Source organism: Hippocampus comes, unplaced genomic scaffold, assembly GCF_001891065.2.
Source record: "Hippocampus comes isolate QL1 unplaced genomic scaffold, H_comes_QL1_v1.1 scaffold234, whole genome shotgun sequence".
Lineage (NCBI taxonomy): Eukaryota > Metazoa > Chordata > Actinopteri > Syngnathiformes > Syngnathidae > Hippocampus > Hippocampus comes.
Window position 1 is genome coordinate 318963 of NW_017805479.1, and position 19589 is coordinate 338551.

The 19589-nt window shown below is 40.2% G+C and overlaps 1 protein-coding gene across 1 annotated transcript in view; it reads right to left on the bottom strand.

Moving 5' to 3' along the window:
- Positions 1-19589, bottom strand: part of kalrna (kalirin RhoGEF kinase a) — a 142463-nt gene that overhangs the window by 64708 nt on the left and 58166 nt on the right. Inside the window, exons 12-26 of the mRNA XM_019875685.1 lie at positions 19408-19506; positions 18738-18869; positions 15722-15844; positions 10879-11070; positions 9554-9723; positions 8540-8714; positions 7579-7840; positions 6224-6390; positions 4215-4334; positions 3755-3823; positions 2931-3080; positions 2696-2845; positions 2229-2343; positions 748-863; positions 397-519 (exon numbers count right to left, since the gene is read on the bottom strand). Of these exons, the coding sequence (XP_019731244.1) occupies positions 397-519; positions 748-863; positions 2229-2343; positions 2696-2845; positions 2931-3080; positions 3755-3823; positions 4215-4334; positions 6224-6390; positions 7579-7840; positions 8540-8714; positions 9554-9723; positions 10879-11070; positions 15722-15844; positions 18738-18869; positions 19408-19506 (2163 nt within the window). The remainder of the gene's footprint in view (positions 1-396; positions 520-747; positions 864-2228; positions 2344-2695; positions 2846-2930; positions 3081-3754; positions 3824-4214; positions 4335-6223; positions 6391-7578; positions 7841-8539; positions 8715-9553; positions 9724-10878; positions 11071-15721; positions 15845-18737; positions 18870-19407; positions 19507-19589) is intronic.

Below are 19589 nucleotides of genomic sequence, written 5' to 3' on the forward strand. Positions count from 1 at the left end.
TAGTATAAGGGCATCTCTAAATTTACACTATTGCTTAGGCCCCCATTGTAATTTTGTACTCCATTTTATTATGTTTGCATGATTTGCCTTTGTTGACTATAAAACGGATTTTGATTTGACTCTTCTTGCTTGTTGTGGTTGGGGTACAACTGCACTGCATCACACCGAGAGCTGCTTCTCATGTCGTCACCCGAACCAAATAAGGGTGACCTTGATATTACAAACAACTGCCAGTGTGCCGTTGCTGCATTTGTGACAGCGTCAATAACAGCGTTATTATCTTGTACACGCAGTATTTTCACTTTGGTTGGATCGCATTAGCTCAGATGCAGGGGACCTGGTAAGCCAATAGCAACAGACGCACACGTGCTGCGAGCGTGCATGCACGCGACGTACCTTGGCAGTGAGCCGAAAGTGATGATGGTCATTGAGGAGCTGCTGTGTTTCCTTGCTGCTGTCACCAGATGACACGTGCGTAGCCAGGTAGACCTCACCTGTCTCCTGGATCCATTCAAGAGCCTGCACGCGCACACACACACACACACACACACACACACACACACACACACACACACACACACACACACACACACACACACACACACACACACACACACACACACTATATTTATGATATGATTGAGGCTCTTAAAAAAAATTCCCATCATAAAATACACCAGATGTCTCTTTAGTGCTGCACTTTAGCTCAAAGTGCGCACACGCACACGCACACACACAGACACACACCTGCTTGGCGCTGCGTTCAAAGACAAGATACTGCTGACATTGATCCAGTCTCCTCTTCTTCAGAGTCCAGAAGTGCAGGACTCTGTTTTCCCTCTGCAGCAGCTCATTCAGAATAGCTGAAAAAACAAAATCAAGAAGTCTCGCCTTGGTCCATTTCTCGTATTTCGCAACACTAGTTTTGGAAATGTAACCCAAATGTGTTTTTTTTTTCTTTTTTTTTTTTTGGCAGGGGCTGTAACAGATTAATTTTCATGGTTCTGGTTATTGGTCTATGTGTTTTTATTGTTTTGTTTTGTTTCTCCAGTCTCCTGGGTTATGATGATAATGATAATCAACTGGGTGGGTTGAAGTGCAGGAGAAGCAGATGAAAGATGATTATTGTATTACTTGCCACTACTTGGCATCATCATTGCCTTTTATGCTTTGTCTCTTGTGCATCTGACTGTCACTTCTTTTTTTTTCTTCTTTTTTTGCTGCGTATTATACACTTAGGCAGATTCCATTTCGATGTTTCCTTTATTGGTGCAAATGCTGAGTTGTTTTTCCCAACTGATTCGCTGGTTGGCTTTGGATTATGAGCAGACTTGGTTACCGGTACTTTCACCCAACAATGAGTTAATTGCTTTGACCCGTCAAGTTGGGTTTAAGCAGCGACTTGAGCAGGCTGAATAGCTCATGGTGATCATGTGTACTAAAGTTAAAGCAAATTTAATGGTCCATGCTTAGACAGCATTGGTGGCAACTGCACACAGCTGACCGTAAACACAGGGCACAGGGTTCAAATCTCAGTCAGGGAGAATGGAGCATCCATGGATTATACTCGGTGGGTTGTGTCAGGAAGGGCATCAAGTGTAAAAACTGTGCAACACATATCATGCAAGTGACTCGCTGTGGCAACCCCCGAGAAGGGAAATTATGTCTTCTTCTTACAACATGTTGGTAATATACATACTGAGTATTATTATTTACAACCACAACTATACTGATCACCTGGTAATCCTTTTTTATGTGGCTTTAACATAACCCAGTGCACAGGGTAGAAATAACCCAGAATTGGTTCTGTCCCTTTTGGACCCAGTACTGGGTGAGCTATTTTACCCAATTTGGATTACTTTTGACCCAGCAGTTTTAACAGCACATTTTCTTTCCACTATTGTTTCACCAATTATTTGCCGAAACCGCTTGTTGTCGTTTTTGGTTTGTTAACTTTGTGGTTGATTCTCATGATCCCTTTGTAGATAAACTCAGTTATTCCCCCTTAATTTATTTGTCTGCTTTGTGGTCCAAGATTGGGTGTGTATGTGCCATTAGATGAATGGCATTTCAATTAATTTCAATGGGGACAAGTGATTTGATCGATGAGTAACTTGGGTTACGAGTTTGGTCTCGAAATGAGCTAAACTTGTAACTCAAGTTAGAACTGTATATTAATGCATTATAGTGCTATTGTCTCTGGTGGTCTAAATGTGTTGTTGCTCTACCTTTGACTTGCTGCTCAGGCCCTCTGGCGTGACTGGCAGCTCCTGGGATGCTCACGTTGTTCCTGTGGATATACTTGAGGAAAACCTCGGCGTTCCTCCGGGCTAGTGTGCATGCCTAAATAATAGCAACATGGCGATAAAAAAAAAAAAAAAAAAAAAAAGTGAACAAACTTCTACACAAAATATGTGACATGCTTTCATCATCATAGACAAGATTGGACCATCATTCTTTCCCTACATGCATTCTTTTTTTTTTTTTTAATCGCACAGTGATTGAGATACGATATGTATTCAGGGTTGGAAGCTGTAAGGTACACCTAGTTTCGTCCCAAAGTGATCAAGAGATGTTCAGACACTAATATCAATTATAATGTCAACTTAATTTAGGCTCTTATTACATTGCGTTGTCCAGGATACTAAAAGGCGACAACATTTAAGCCTTGGCCAGGACCAAGAAATGCACTGACCTTGAGGAAGGCTTCTTTCTGTTCCAGGTGTTTGCTGATCAGAGGCACAAGGTGGTCACAGTCGGCCGGCGTTCCCACTTTTTCGTGAGTTCCGCACCAGTCTTCATCCCGTCGGTATTCCTGCTCCAGGCTCTCTAACACGCTGCAAACCTGGACGTGGCCGTGGCATCCGTATTTGCGATGTTACTGCATATAAGTGAGTCAGACGCCTCCACTTACGAATGTGCACGTGTACCTGTTCAGATGTCTTGTAGAAGGCCACCGAGGCGTTAACAAGTTTCAGGCGGTCCTCCATCTTCAGCATTAGCTGCTGCCAGTGGACGGCCACCTTCTCAGCGCAGTTGCGAATCGCCTCTGGGTCATAGTGGCCGGCCTGGAGCATCATCTGGAACGAGGGAGGATAATTAATTATATAAAAGTCATACTAATTAATTATATATAATTTATTGATTACAATTAATATATATAAATACATACATCTCTATCGATCGATCGATCGAGAGAGAGAGAGAGAGAGAGAGAGAGAGAGAGAGAGAGAGAGAGAGAGAGATAATATAATATATTAATTAAAGATAAGTTTGTCGATTTTTGACACACACTGATTTTAATTTGTGACAATCACTATTGCATCATTGTCAATTTACCAAAGAGCTTGTTTTCAAAAGTACATATGGCGAGGATACATGTTACGCTAAATTTAAGCATTTCTGAATTCAATAGTTCAGGAGAAGTAGCAGGGACAAAAATGTACAGGAAAAGTCACTGATAAGAAGCGCCACGATCCGACAAATTGTTTCGGAAAAGGAATAGCATGCTCTGTCCAGTGCACCTTTTGCTTAGTAATCTAAAAACAAAAAGATGACAAATCACAAACATTTGGAGATGCTTTTCATTGGACAGTGACTATAAGCAGCAAAGATGCAGTAAAGGAGGAATCTCTACATTTCGTATTTTTTTTTCTGTTGACGTTAGAAGAATTCAGAGATACGAAAGTTTCATTTCAAAGTCTTTTGGTGCTGCTTTAAATTTAGTTAGTTAGTTAGTTGACTAAAAGCTTACTTCCGCTTTCTGCTGGACTTGCAGTGCACTCTGATGGGTCTTCTGGAGGGAGTTAGCATGGAAGAGAGACTAAGGGGGAGAAGAAGGGACAACGGGAAATGACTTGTTAGACTTCGTTGAAATAGAGGATGACATTATTTCAGTGTATGTGTACCAAATGTGACTGATATGTGTGCCTGGGTGTGTGTGTGTGTGTGTGTGTGTGTGTGTGTGTGTGTGTGTGTGTGCTTTAAGTTCAAAAGAGTGTGTGGGTGTATGGCTGATTGCACATCTGCTACTGTTGAAAACATGCAAAAACAATTATTGCTCCAGTACAGTTAGACTGGCAGCGGCTATCATTTTATGCATTTGTGTGCGTGCGTGCGTGCGTGCGTGTGTGTGTGTGTGTGTGTGTGTGTGTGTGTGTGTGTGTGCGTGCGTGCGTGCGTGCGTGCGTGCGTGTGTGCGCACATGAACACACCTCTATTGCCATCTGGAACTGTTCGTGTTCCCTCTGCAACTGCTCTGCCTCAGACAAAGAGCTGGCATTCACCATGCTGGCGTTCAACATGGACTCGCCATTACGGATCCATCCGAGCACCTCAAGGATATGAAGAGGAGGTGATGATAAGTGACGTCATCTGCAAGACCAACCTATTTTTTTCCCTCCAATGTAATGTGATACACTGCAGCCAGTGATGGCCAAGCGGGCGTGTCATAACTAATTGAGATGTTGAGTCGGGTATGTCTTAACCTCCATGGCAGAGGCTCCGTCGAACCCCTGAGACTGATTCATCGAACCCCTAGGGTTCGATCAAACCCAAATTAAGATCCACTGCTCTAGTTATTCAAAGCGGCAGCCATATATCAATAACACCAATAAACACCGCTGACTTCTACGATGGAAAAGTGTGCTGTGGTCTGACGAGTCCACCAAGCTATCAAGGCAAAGTTCAAAATTCAGCATATGTGCTGCTGCTAATGCCCACGGGACGGGTAACTTGCAAATTTATGAAGACACAATTAATACAACGGCGCGGTTTCGTAGGAAAACAGTACAAGACTGGTCTGCCAGCAGTCCAGACCTGTCTCTGTCTCCCATTGAAAATGTCTTGTCTTTGTAGTGCATTCAATTGAATATATGCTCAAAAGCAATTGCAAATTATTGTATTGTTTTTATTTAAAAACCCTGGGGAACCCACGGGGTCAAATTTGGCCCCTATAAATTCTGCTACTCAAATGCTACCCTTAAATACCAAAGGGTCAAATTTGGCCCGAATCCTAAATTAGGATTAAAGCATGAAATATTTGGAAAAACATTTATTTTGGTGTTCACTGAACATATAGCAGTCATTTAATGTATAATTCATCATTTTACAAAGAAGAAAAAGGTGGTTGGGTTCTCCAGGGTTAACACAACATCCCAACTTTACTGGAATATGGATTTTGGATATACAACTGTGTTTGTGCAAATAGACATCGGACCCGTGCAAAGTAACATGGCTCGGCACTGTTGGGTGTGAATATGTTGCGGATTAAAAACAAAAGTGTTTTCAATATTTAGTCATTTTTTTGTTTGTTTGTTTGTTTGTTTTTTTGCTGTGGGGTTTCCTCCATTTTACAAATATATCATTGTTATTTTTTAAGGAAATAACAAAAAAAAAATTATTTTTTTGCCTCAATAAATTTGAATGGCTGTCGGTTCTATGGGGATTCTTGCTATTCACAGGGTGGCCCAGTCCTTATCCTCCGCAAATAGGGTGTGTTCATAATCTGTTGGTACGGCTTACTGGTGGTGCAGCTATGTCTCACTTCTGCTTTTTTTTTTTTTTTTTGGTCAAAGCTCAAGCTTTTTTGGATTGGCTGTTACAATCAGGTTAGGCACAATTTGAACACTTCTGCATGCTTAGACGTTGTTCTGTAGCAATTCAAATTTTGAATGACAACAAAACCAGTTGTTGAGGATAAAATTTAGTTGCCAAAGTTCTTCATATTGCACAAGAGTTGAAACAGCTTTGGCCATGCCGCATAGTGTGCAGCGGGCCGAACATGCATGGTTTTGGAATGTGGGAAGATTCTGGAGAATCTGGAATAAAAGCAACACAAGCACCAGGAGAATTTGCAAACATCTGCACAAGAGGGCTGAAACTGAGATTCCAACCCGCAGAAGTATGACAAGAATGCTACTAAATCCAAATTAGGATTGTCAGATTTGGCCGAAGTTTGCACTCGACTGCGTGATCATTATTTTAATGATTCACTCAGCGTTTTCGTGCGAATCCTCACTTCATCATAAATTTAGACTGAGATTTGCACAAGCACGTCAAGTAAAGCTGGCGAGGTAGCAGCGTGTTTATTAGCACTTTGCCATAAAAGCTCATTAATAATTCAGTTGCCTCCATCTGCAACGGCAACAGCGGCAGTACAATAAAACATGATATTCCTTCAAAGTTTAATTCAATTGTGCTACCACTCAAGAGATGTGCTCACCTGTTTGACCTCAGCTTGTAAGTGACGTAGTTGTAGGCTTTGCTCCAGTCTAGCATGCGTGCGCTGGGCGCTGAGCTCCACTTCCTGCTGTTTCTCGTGCAAGAACTCCAGTAGTTCCTGAACCTGAGAGGCCAAGTCCATGTCCTTCTCCCCCGTCAGCTCAATACCTGGCAGAACCACTTGTTACAAACACTGAAAGTGATTTTTTGGGGGGGTGATATTTTTCGATGCAGAATATTCGCCCTTGTCATTATTTTGCCTGCGATTGGCTGGTGACCAGCTCAAAGTGTACCCCACCTATTGCCCAAAGACAGCTGAGTAAGGCTCCAGCACGCCCGCGACCCTTGTAATGATGAGTGGTTTGGTAAATGAACGAATGAGTGAATATTATTTTGTGTTTTGTGTTAAGCCGTGCGGCGGGATTCAGTTCTTTCCATATTCACGGGTTGATTCAACTCTTGTGTGTATGTATCTACTGTATTGCTCTTGGCTTTAAAAAAAAGTAGTTTCGGAAGATGATGTAACACAGGCATTTGCAGAAATAAGTAAGAGCTACAACAGCAACGGCCAGCACTCGAAAAATAGAGAAGTATACAGACGTACAAAGGACAATGCAAAGAAATAAGAATGAGGATATTCGTCCAAATTGCGTAGTCTGGACTGTGGCCTTTTATGGAGCAGAGACGTGAGTGCTCCAGAAGAAAGCAGAAATGATTGATGCACTGGAGATGTGGTTTTGGAGAAGGATGTTAGGAGTGTCATGGGAGATGAGGAGATGTATATGTATATGTATTGCAGGAAGCTGCTGGAGTGAAAAGAGAACTGCTGAAGACATTGAAAGCTCGGAAGAAAAAGTGGCAAGGACACACATTACAGGGAGGGAGTTTATAACGTGCAGTCATTGAAGAAATGCTTGAAGGGAAATAGGGAAGAGGAATACTCTTCAGGGAGGAATACCATACGGAAAATTTAAAAGGATGGCGGAAGATAGAGAGAGATGGATGATGTCAGACCTGGAGGAGGAGCTGCCATTAAGACGGATTGCTTTCGAAGAAGAACAAGCTTTGCGATTCGCAAAGGGTGAATCAAGGCAACTGGATGTTCCTTTCTTTCTCCCTTGTAGAGGCCAACACTTTCGGATTAAAGGTGGAACGTATTCAACAAACAACAACAGTTCAGTTGCCCCGATTCAACCTTCACTATGACCTGGATGGCTAAAAGTCTACACAGACAAGAAGATTTGTGTACATTTCATTGTTCCAAATCAATGACAGATCAATAATTGGTTTGTATTGCTCCCAATCAATGATCAACACAATTTATTTGCAATTCATTCACTGCAAAAGGCGCCCTACCTGAGGCCTGCACTTCCATGATGTATTGATGCAAATCCTGGCCTTGCTGCATGACTTCATAGGTCATGTTGTTCATGGCTGCCTTTCTCTCAGCATGCCTCTTCAGCCTCTGCTCAGCCAGGCCAATGTCCTCCGCGCCGCCAGAGGAAGCACCGCCGCTCCCTCCACTGCCGCCGCTACTGCTGCTGCTGCTGCTCGAGCGTCCCGCATCGTTAAGCTGTCGAGACAGGTCCTCGTTCCAGGCGTCTAATTCAGCCGTCACCTGAGTAAACGGAACAGCAGAAGCATGATGACAGCAACAAGTATGTTGCCAAATGGGCAGCTTTATATTTTTAAAAAAATCATAATTTAAATAATCTGAATAATAATGATTTTACTAATACAGACAAAATACGTATATATTTCTTTTTACAAAAAATAAATGACTAATACCAACATTTATGTTTACAATTTGAGTTCAAAGAAGGCATTTTGTTGTATAAATATTTTTATGATAAATTAAAAGTAACTTGAATACAGGTCTATACTTGAATAGAGATTTACTTAAGAATGTTGAAAACATTGATCCGTGAGACAAATCTGTGAGTCAGTCAAAACCAAAACAATATGGAAAGAAGTGTAGTGATTATGTTTTACTAAAAAAAAAAAAAAAAACACACACACACAAAATATATGAATAAAAATCAAATAACAATAAAACAGAATTGTATTTATTTTTATTAAATAAAATATCCGATAAATAAAGGGTTTAAAATGATAATCACCATCAACAATTCAGGGCTGGCATCGACGTCAAATCAAGAAGTAAACAGGAAGGGTGTGGACTTGACTTAAAAGTTATAATTTTATACAAAACATTATACTTGAAATGAAGATTTCATTGCAGATGGAATTAGGTTTGACACATCAAGGAAAGGAGTGAAACTGAGTCACTATAACTAACGTGAAAAAAAAAAGTCACCTCGATGGTATACTGCTCAAAGACGCGTAGCTGGAGGAAGATGTCGAGTTTGATTTTGCGCTCATGGAACAGTTCCTCCATCTGGCTCTGGGCCTCATCCAATTGCTGCAGCACTCCCTGGATGTGAGCGATGGAACTGCAGTGTGGTGTCTTATTGGTGGACATGGCAGCGTCTCTGCAGGAGACAGATGGGAACATTCCATACAAAATATGGCAATGTCGAGGCTAATCCAGTGGAACCCGCTACATTGCAAATCATCGATTGCACCCTCGCTATATCGCAAATTTTTGAGCTATTGTTTTTTTGTTTTTTTTAATAGGTTTTACAGTGTCCAGGAAAATCCAAATTTAGAATCACACGCCTTTGGTTCTATACCACGTTGTTGTGCAACATGCTTGTTAGCACTAAAGTCTCCTGGAAGGGATGCATCACAATAAACATCAAGAAGGCGATGTACTCAACTACTCTAAGTCATTACCACTGAGCAGAGAGAATTCACTGTATGCTTGTTAGTATTGTTGAATGTTTGATTGTATGCTTTGCTGCGAGTTCAAGAGCAATTGCTTGAAGGTTTACAATAACAATAACATCCATGCTAAATTAGGTTCAACGGTCTACGGGATTTCAGATTTTATGTTAGCCTTTAGGGCACATGACTAATGTTCAGTGTTTAAATAAACACTGTTTAATTCTCCTTTGTTAAAAGTTGTTTTTTCTGTAAACGACAACTTCAAAATTAGCCGCTTAAAAGGAGCACACTTTTCATTTTATTTGGGGAAACTGTACAAACGAGTCTTTTTTTTGTGTGTGTTTCCGATTTCTTGACAGTGGAAGACGCACGTACTTAAAGGAACACTTTAAAAAGTCTTTTTTATTAAGTTTAATGCATCAAAAGCATGTGGTTTCTCTATATCGCAGATTTTCACCTATCCCAGATGGGGCTGGAAAGTATCACCGACAATAAACGGAGATTCACTGTATGCTAACATATCCATCCTGTATTATTACATTACCTGAGTTGCTGCATAAGCTCTTCCCCCTCCTTGATGACATTGAGAGTGGCTTCCAGAGTGGCTGTCTGCTGCTGCTGGAACTGCTGAATTAGTGTCTGCACAGAATCTACAGAGTCGCAGCTCACGTCGTCCAGTAGCTGCTTCTGGAGCTCCTCCATCCAAGACCACAGCTAGACCACGATACAAAGCAGTGAGGAACACCAACGTTACAAAGCATAAATGCAACATCCAGCATCATTTAAACAGCCACTCCCAGGCTAAAGCAAGCTGTTTCGCCAGCTAATGAGTATTGCATCAAACTGTTAAGCAATCAGCCAATAAAGCCCATCTAGGCAGTGTATCAACACCTTTGTCATTACTTCACTGTTGGCCTCTGATCCCGTGCTAATAAGAAGGGAGTTTGTAAAGTTGGAACTTGGACGCTGGACCGGAGTGAAGGTTAGCTTAGTTTAGCGCTAAACTAGCTGATACAACAGAACACAAGACGGAATTCAAAAATGTAACAAAAGTGGATAAACACCCCAGGTACACTCTAATATGTTTTCAAAAATAGTGAGTAAGGGGCTTCGTAAATTGCTTTGGGCAACAGGTGCAAAGTACAACATAAATGGCTCTTCATTTACCATTTGTTGTTATGATCAATTTGGACTTTGGACATTTTTTTGGACTACTATGATGTCTTATATCGGCAAAAATACAATTCATGAATTTAAGTGTTTTGGATTTTGTTCTCTTACTGTACTCAATGTGAACCAAGCTTTAACCATAAAACCATGGCATACCCCCCCCCACTCACCCCCCAGCTATTACCTGTATACATTTCTATGGTTTCACTGTTATAATCATTCCCCTGCAGTCTACCAAACGTACAGTGTAGCAAATAATTAAACATTTTCATTTAGTCTCGAAAGATTTTTAATGTTTCAAAAATATATATTTAAATAATTCAAATTCATGTACAAGTGTTAACACTTACATACTGTATGTGATGCACATTTGTGACTTTTGATACAAATGTACCAAAAGTCACAATTACCAACAGTAATTAACCCATTTTTACACTCGTATGAGAAAAAATCTATGGGTGGGCACCTCTCCAATAAAAGACAATTTGATATGTATCGAGATACAAGAACAGTACATTTTCAAGTGGGATAATTCGATTCAATTCAATTTCGCGGGATTACAATCTTGATTTGATGCGGTACGGCTGTAGCTTAAGCGTTTCGATTCAGTTCAGCTAAATTGGCACAGATTTCCCAATTCATTACACTCCTTGCCAACAGAGTTAAGGTTTTGATGATAGGGATGTGACAGTGTTTCACCTCTTTGGTGTGCGTGTGGAAGGACACGGACATGTCAAGCAGCAGCTTCCTGTGCTCAACACGGCGTACAAAGTCTTGTATTCGAACTTCCAGGTGGCGCGCCGCCTTGTAAATCTCCTCCGGGTCGCACTCGCCCGTCTGGGCCAGCTGCTCGGCTGCCTCCAGTAGCTTGTCTGCATTAGTATATGTGTTCTGGAAGGGAAACATACAACCATTACTATGACTGATGTTTATTTTGCAATATGTTATGATTCAGTAGCCCAGATGTCGTTCATCTTTTGCAGAAAATTACAAAAAACAGGATGTATTTTTCCAATGCAATGTGCCTAACATTTCTCTTGGTCTACCATCACCCCTACTCAGCCATTCTGAATATGCTTATATTTATATTTTATCATTTATATTTACTTATCCGTTTTGTTCTTCTACTTCTCCCTTTCATAATTTTTGCTGCTGTAAATTGGTAATTTCTCCATTGTGAGACAAACAAAGGTTTTCTTATCTTATCTTATCATGTTGCAATGTATCTAGAGTGAACCAGTGTTTGGCACTCATAAATTTGCCTGTTTACGGATTTTGACGGGGAGAACCTGTTCTCCATTTTTTGACGAAGAAGTCACAAATCACTCATTTGTTGTAATGTAGGCATGCCAATCATAACAGGCATCACCTCTGAGATTGGCTTTACACAGCATCGTTCAAGTGACAGAATTTCAATGTTTTGCTCTTAATTGGCACAATTGATTTGTGTATGAATGGCTGCGTAAATGGTTGAAAAAAACAATCCTCTCATTACAATTGCAGCCTCATCAATGAGTGTGCCAATAAAAACACCAGAGGTAAATCTAAACGACAGCCAAAGCAGATCCAATTGAGAATGGTAAATGAGAAGAGTGCTGATCATTAGACACGGAAAATAATTGCACACTGTAGCCAGTGGTGTAAAGATATGGAGGTGACCATCAATCAGATCCCTGTACCTGTCAATCACATTTTATATTTACATTGTTTGCGTAAAATTGTGTACTTGCGTGTTGTCACTGCCGGGGGGTTGACAGTGCGGTAGCGAGATTATGAACATGCAATTTGGCATCGCTACATATGGGTTGTTTCATGCGTGTTCACTAAGTATAAACACAACTGGCTATCTGTCACTTCAAATGTATACATGAACCGACAATCGACAAATTGAATAGTTGCATTTAAATCGGAATGATACACTTCGACCTGTAGTGTAAATCCATCCTGGGGGCTCCCTAATGCAGTCGATTTCACACAGACATCTCCACTTTTAAACAGATCAGATCCAAACGGATTATTGTGGTTGTACTACAAAGCATTTAAAACACCAGGGTAGAAATGCTGTAGTGCATTTCACACCACCTTCTTAAACACGAGAGTTGTTTTGCAAGAGTGTTGAAGCATGAAATAAGAACTGAGAAAAGAATAGGGCCCCATCGATTAATAGATTATGGCACTTTAAACATTGACCCAAATGATCAACCAAATGCCTGATGTTTGACGATGTTTTTATCTCTATGTACCTTAACCATTTACAGCAGTTTAACACAAGTAACACTGGTTTCATTATTTATTTCACACAAATCTATACTATAACCTTGTATCCTTAAATATATACCATGAAACTCGTCGATAAGGTTATTCGATGGACCCGTCATTAAAAAAAAAAAAAAAGCAAGTCTTAATATTTACAAACAAAAAAAGGAACCAGGTCGGCCCGCGCGAATAGCGAAAATCAGCATATAATTGACGCCCACCGAAATGCATTGGAAGGAATTACAGCATGCATTATTCATTTTTAAATTAATCGGCTAATCAATTGGTAATCTGCATTTTTTTTCTGCCAAAAATTGTCATGTGCCTAAAAAAAAAATCCAAATGCGTCAGGCCCCATAAAAGAAACAACCAAAAATGGTTTCAGAATCTTTAATGTGGCTTCATAAGCTTTACTGCTCAACACTGCTGACAGGGATGAAAAAAAATGGGATCAAACTAATAAATCTTTTTTATGTAAGAAAATAAGGAACAAAACCCAACCCAAAATGTATTACAAAGGCAGGGAGCATAAACTAAGAGCTAAAAAAAAAATAAAACCGTCACCCTTTCATCACCTTGGATGGGGTTTAATGAGATTTACCGTGAAACACTGCTGAGGGCTTATCATTTTTGTGCACGGATGCACACACCAACACAAGCACACATTCCACACACATGTGCGCGGACATACACCGTAATAATATATGTCAGATTATGTTGTCTCATGATTCAGAATAAACGACAACGGGGTTCTGTTTTGCCAAGTATGAGCCATTACAGCTGCCATACTTCCTCTTCTTCATCTTTAAAGACACATCACGTCTCGGCATCTTCAACTGGGATGAGATGTCTGGATATTCCCGCATGTAGGGGGAGGATTAGTCGGAAGATAAAGATTATAATTTACAGGAGATTAATACTTTGTGCTGCATGACTGCTTTGCTTTGGGGTGGGGGGTGGTGGGGGGGGGGTTCAAGGATTATTGAAAATGGATAATCATCCACATCAAGTGAATACAAAAAGCTGGGCAAAGTGATGGCAAAAGAGCGAAAGGTGATTTCTGCGCACAGTGAAAATGGTCGTCCTGACAACAGAAAAAAAATCTTACATTAAAGCTAAAATGTCATTACCATGACCCAAATCGAAAACAAACATTGTGTTATCAGCATTTCTATTGACAGTAGCATGTTGTAAAATGGATGACATTTAACAGCAACAGATCACATAGGTGCTCATGAGACAACTTGTTGCTCGTTTCTTTGTCCCAATTAATGGTAATGCACAGCACACAAAGTGGTTCATGTTTACCCTCTCTATTTCGTAGAGAGCGCACCTGTGTCATGGCACAAATGCTGTCTGAAGATGACTTTCGCCATCTCACATTAAAAAAGTGCAGTATTACATTTTCTTAATTTTATTTTGTCAAGTGAAATGAAATCATTCGGATACACATACGTTTTTAAATAGACAACTACTTAAAAAAATGTATCTGGATTTTGTGCAACCACTTAACATAATCAAGTGGTTGGCATGGCTCAGTTGTAGAGCAGTCAGTTCCCAACCCAGAGGTTGGTGATTTGATCCACGGCCAGTGCGACCATTTGGAAGTGTCTTTAAGCAAGATACTGACAGTGTGAAGTGCTTTGAGCGCCCGAGGTAGAAAAGCGCTGTACAAGTAACGGCCCATTTTTCCATTTTATCAAAATTCAACACACTGTTTTCTTTTTTTCCAGTGCAGCGTATGTGTGTCCTGTCAACGGCGGAGTAACAAGTGGCAGAAAGTCAGTCGAAGCCTACGCTTGGTCAGATTGCGTCTAAATACTGGCATAGCTGATCTGTTAACTGTTTTAGATGAATTTGATCAGGGCACAGACAAATTTTGAGCTCCATTGACACATGCAGCGTTTGTCAGACAATTTCATTAATAAATATAAGAACGGCTAGCATCAAAACCTTTGAAGCATTGTATTATTTTTATTTTGGAGGGTTGAGGGGGGGCTCTGAACAATCCATGTTTGGCATGGTCTCCAAGTGCCCACTTCTCAGCTGATGTACTTCCACCATTTTGAGACACCAGTGCATGAATACTGACCGCACTGTATTTACAGTTAAAGTCATGGAAGAAGCCACCTAGATTGGCCATGATTGAAGTCGACAGTTATCACTCCCATAACGGCGCAGGCCTCCCTTTCGCATATTTCCCAGCCTGCACTAGTCTGCGAAAATACAAACATCAGGTCTAATCCGCCTCTGCACAGAAACATGCTATGTTCCGGGTCAAATCTGACAAGGCCAAGAACATCCGCATTATAATTGTCTATCAAATTATAAAATCTATATATATATGTTCTGAATGTATGAATAAATAGTCTGACATTAATAAACATATGATCAATTCATAAGCAATGTATCAGAGTAATGGGAACGTGTATATTTATTTACTGCATTGTAGGTACTAGCTTTTGCAGGTTACAAATGGCGTCAAGGCACTCACAAAAGTTCCTTATGTATGATTTATGTATGCACTTTGTATATATGTATGATCATTTTTATACGGTTTTACACTTTCACTGTTTATTCCCCCACAACACTTCCAAGACCAGCATGTTTCTGCAGTGGCCTGTGCCAATAGAATTGGAACACAGACATTTCTCTGGCCTGTTTAAACTTCCCTGTGTATACTGTTACAACACTCCCTTAAAAGAAAAAATAAATACACACATTTATGACATGTATCATTTCATAGTTTCAAGATTTGCACCATTAGAATCATGATGTTTTATTGCTGTCAAATGTCACAATATTTAAGGGCTAATCCGTGTAAACAATGCAAACTGTAGTTTACATCACTGCAAATTCTTTATAGGATTAACACGCATGATTCTCAACGGCTAATTCACTGACCAGTCACTTCATTATAGGTCCACCCAGAAAAAAAAACAGCGTTAACTCTTTCGTGCACCCTGTAACCTAATAACATGATAAGATGTCCAATGCAGTAACTGGTGTCCCTGAAAGGGTTAAACGTATTATGAAGCCCATTTTTAATTGAAAAATACATTTATTATAAGCGCACTCCATTTTACTGAGAGCTGTTCTTCAGGTAATCTTTTGATAACCTTCCAGTCATCATAGTAATAGAAAAAGCTTTGTGTGTTGCAGTACCATAATAAATACTTTGTTCAACCAGAAATGCATGGCCGTAGACAAATGCTTCCAGGCATTTCAAAACTATTATTATATTTTTATCATTGTCAAGATCAAATGAGAGAGAAGAATGTCCAACCTGAGCGACATCTTCAAAGTCGTCGTGCCGTTTCTGCAGGGCTCGAGCTCGATGAAGAGATTTTCCCACTCCGGTGTGCTTACTGAGGAAAGCCTCGCCATGGTTTTCGATCCAGTCCATCACCTGACATGGAGAAAAGGAACTTGTGGTTCAGAGAACATTTCAGTCAAACTAAGCAAATCCCTTCTGCCTGAGTGGCCACCACACAAAATCAAGCATCAGATTGCTGCTTGTTTCATAGTTCAATCAATGTGTATCAATAAATGTGGTTTATTAGGGTCCAAGCAACAATAATTTATATATATATATATATATATATATAACTGTTTTTTTAAACCACTCTTGTTTTGATTTTTGTTATTAAACAAAAAAAACCAAAACATTTTCAATTTTAGTTTGTGACTTTTAATTTTGCTTTACTAGGACCTTGATACCAGCCCACCCCCCAAAAAATTTTTTTATATCACTGAACTGTAAAATATGAACAAAAGCATCTAAGGACCTTCATCAGCTGTTTGCCAGTGTTTCAGTTTCTTTTTGGGTGTTTGACGGATTGGCCTATTTTCACTTCAGTGAAATGGCAGCGAATCTCAAGCTTGCCCATAACTCAAATGTTTTCTGGCAACACAAATCAAATAAAATGACCAAGTGACGGCTCGTAACTCAAAAAAAACTTGAGATCCGGGCACTTGTAAGTGAAGGTACCAGTGCAACTTTGAAAAGCAAGGTTAAAGTTCACCGTGGTGCATCACACTTTGCGAGTAACCCAATGCGCAACAAGGAAAAGATGAATATGAGCAATGAGTGTAAACACAAATGAAGTGTCAACAGCTCTTATTGAAATGATTTGTTTTGGGGGAGCACAAGGTTGGTTGAAGGTCGTACGTACCAAATCAAACTACACACCTCATATGCTGCAGCTCCACCTTTACTTTCTTCCCCTCTCGGGTGGAAATATCATCTGCCGGTCTGCCGTGATTTATTTGCCGTTGGAAGCGTGCTGCGCTTTCCACGTGTGCGCCTCTACGCCAGGCACCACTCGCTCAACCGGTGTCTCGGGGGCCTTATAGTAGCCGATATGTGACGGCTGTTTTTGGTGGAACTGTGTTATCCCGCTGAATTTACTGCCCCCGCTGATGTGATCTCTTCTTTGTTCGATGTTTCGCTCATGTCCCCCTCCTCTACGGGACTCCATAAGCAGCCTTCATATATGGATAGGAATTCTCACCCGCTTCATTCACAGAGTCTAGATGACTCAAGATGGTTTGTAAACCTTGTTTTTTGTTTTTGTTTTAAAGAATTTGAGCATTGTGTGTTAAAAACAGTCAAAACATCCGGTAATGAACATGTATTACCTCTGCTAAGGAGGTTTGTGCATCCCCAAGTAGGATTTTTTCAAATCAGTGCAGTGTGCCACTTCAACATCAACATTGAACGTTCTAAACTTCACACAAAGATAAACATCAACAAAAATAGTTTTTTGGCCAGAAATGTCAACTTGAAGCTGTGGATGAATGTCAATACATGAAAAGGAACATTTCTAGTCTCTTTTTGAGTGCCATAACATTTTGAAGTACATTTTGAAGTTTTGTATTGAAATTCATCCATGTAAAATCTTAGAAAGTTTGAAGGTGGAGTTGGTAGAGTTGTTTCCCTCTTTGCATATTCCCTTGAAAAATGAATGGGCCTAAAACTTTTTCCTGAGGAACTCCACTCCAAATTTGTGTTGAATTGTTACTTTGAATGGATCTTAGAATGTCACCGAAAAACGTATGTGACATACAAATTCCACCTACAAGAAAGTGCATCAGTAAAGAAAATATGGAGTATGAGCCCTCTTTGCAGCCTAACATCTTAGTGTTTGTGCAACATTTTAGATTGCATCTGATGGATTTTTTCCCCATTTGGTAGGTCACTGGCCCAGTGCAAGACCTATTTTGACTTGATGTTGTGGCAACTAGGACAAAGAGAGTATCATTTCGACAGAAAATAAATGGACCACAGACATTTCTCTGAAGAACTCCACTCAAAACGGTTTGACTCATTGTTACCCTGAACTGTTCCCAGAAACTTGGAACCCGATTGTGCACCATGTCTTGCTAAAATCTAGATTATTTTAAAAACAAACCCTATTTCTCTGTGTTTTACTAACATAAAAACTATGTGTCGGATCAATTAAAACTGATTTGTTTTTGCCCCTTGGCAGGAAAAAAAAACCTTTTTGCTGTATGATGTCATAGTGTGGGCTCTTTTTTTAATTTATGAATAACAAATGTATTATTATAGCTTTTGTTTATTGTGTGATACACAGGAGTCACTCCCATTAGCAGCAAAAGCCTTTTCCAAGATTCAGCATTGTTTTTCGAAGTGCCTCATTCAGAAATGCATTCAGGTTTCTGGTTTGTTTCTATAGATATATATGGTTGTTGGCTATACCACCACCTGTTGCTTTGGTATGCACTTGACAGCCTGTTGAAACTTTTAGAACTTGGAGACGGTGGAAATATTTGCGTTCATGGGGGAAGTGAATGGAAACTTTGGTTGATTAATCCACTTTATTTCGGAATTAATCGCAGTACTTTTGCCCATATAATTGGGCATCCTTTGATAATGGCCTCTTTTTTACTGTGGTTTTGAAATGTCATCTCCTGATCTTCAGACATGTTTCCATGCTTCATTTATCTGCCGAAGCGTCAGCGGCAGCGCCTTTGGAGCAAAGCTCCATTTGGATCTGAGAAGTTTTCCGGGTTTGGGGAAACTGATGGCTGAAGAGAGTTGATGGGAAACACATGTCGCCACAGGATGACACACTCCACTGCAGCTTCAAGATATATTCTCCCCTCTTTGTTTTGTATTGTTTTCACTTCTTAAGTGCATAAGTATGTGTCTGCATACACAAATGGGTGTGTGTGTGTGTGTGTGTGTGTGTGTGTGTGTGTGTGTGTGTGTGTGTGTGTGTGTGTGTGTGTGTGTGTGTGTGTGTGCGCGTGCGTGTGTGCGTGTGTATGCAGTGTACCTGTTGGACGTCCTGCTGAAACACACACAGCTGCAGTCTCTGGTGCAGTCGGACCTTTCGGTGCTGCCAAATGTTCTCAAGACGGCGCTGATGGTGGAGTACTTCATGGACCACATCCAGAATACAATGAACCTATAGATAATAAACATACATAGCATATATTGCTTTTTTACAAATAAATAAATCAATAAAATGTTACTTTTTTTTTCTTTCTAAATTGTATTTGGTTTCTTAAGGTTGTTTTGGTGATTTATATTTATATATTTTTTTACATTTCTCAATGAAGAATGCATTCATCGTAGTAGCAAAACTCAGACGTAGGCCAGGAGTGAGAATTGAGTGCAAATGAATGCAGGATAAAGAATGTCAAGGAAATAACATGTATGTCTGCTTATGACAAAATATGTATATGTATAGCTGATGTACAATACAGACGACCCAAAATTACCAATATTTTCACTCATTCCAGTCCAAATATTTTCAAAAATTCTTCAACAAAAACTCCCAAAGGAAAAATTGATGAAATTTCCTGCCAACATTCCGTGACTTTGGAACCTTTGTGGGGGCATTCTATGAAGCTGTACAATATGGTGCTGATCCAGATTAGTAATGTTTGGCCTTGACTGAGGTCTGCCCTCTACCGAGTGATGTGTTACAAGAAGTTCCCAACCGCTTTCGAGTAGTTGGCGGTAGCCGTCAGAGACTCTGAGTTGCCCGGGCTGAGAGGTCTTTGCAGGACATCCAGGAGAGCTTTTCCATCCTGACTAACCTAGACACATGCAAGGAAAAAGGAAAAGTAAAGACAAGATGAGAGATGAACAGAAAGAAGCTGTTCCTCAGCCAATGTTGCCC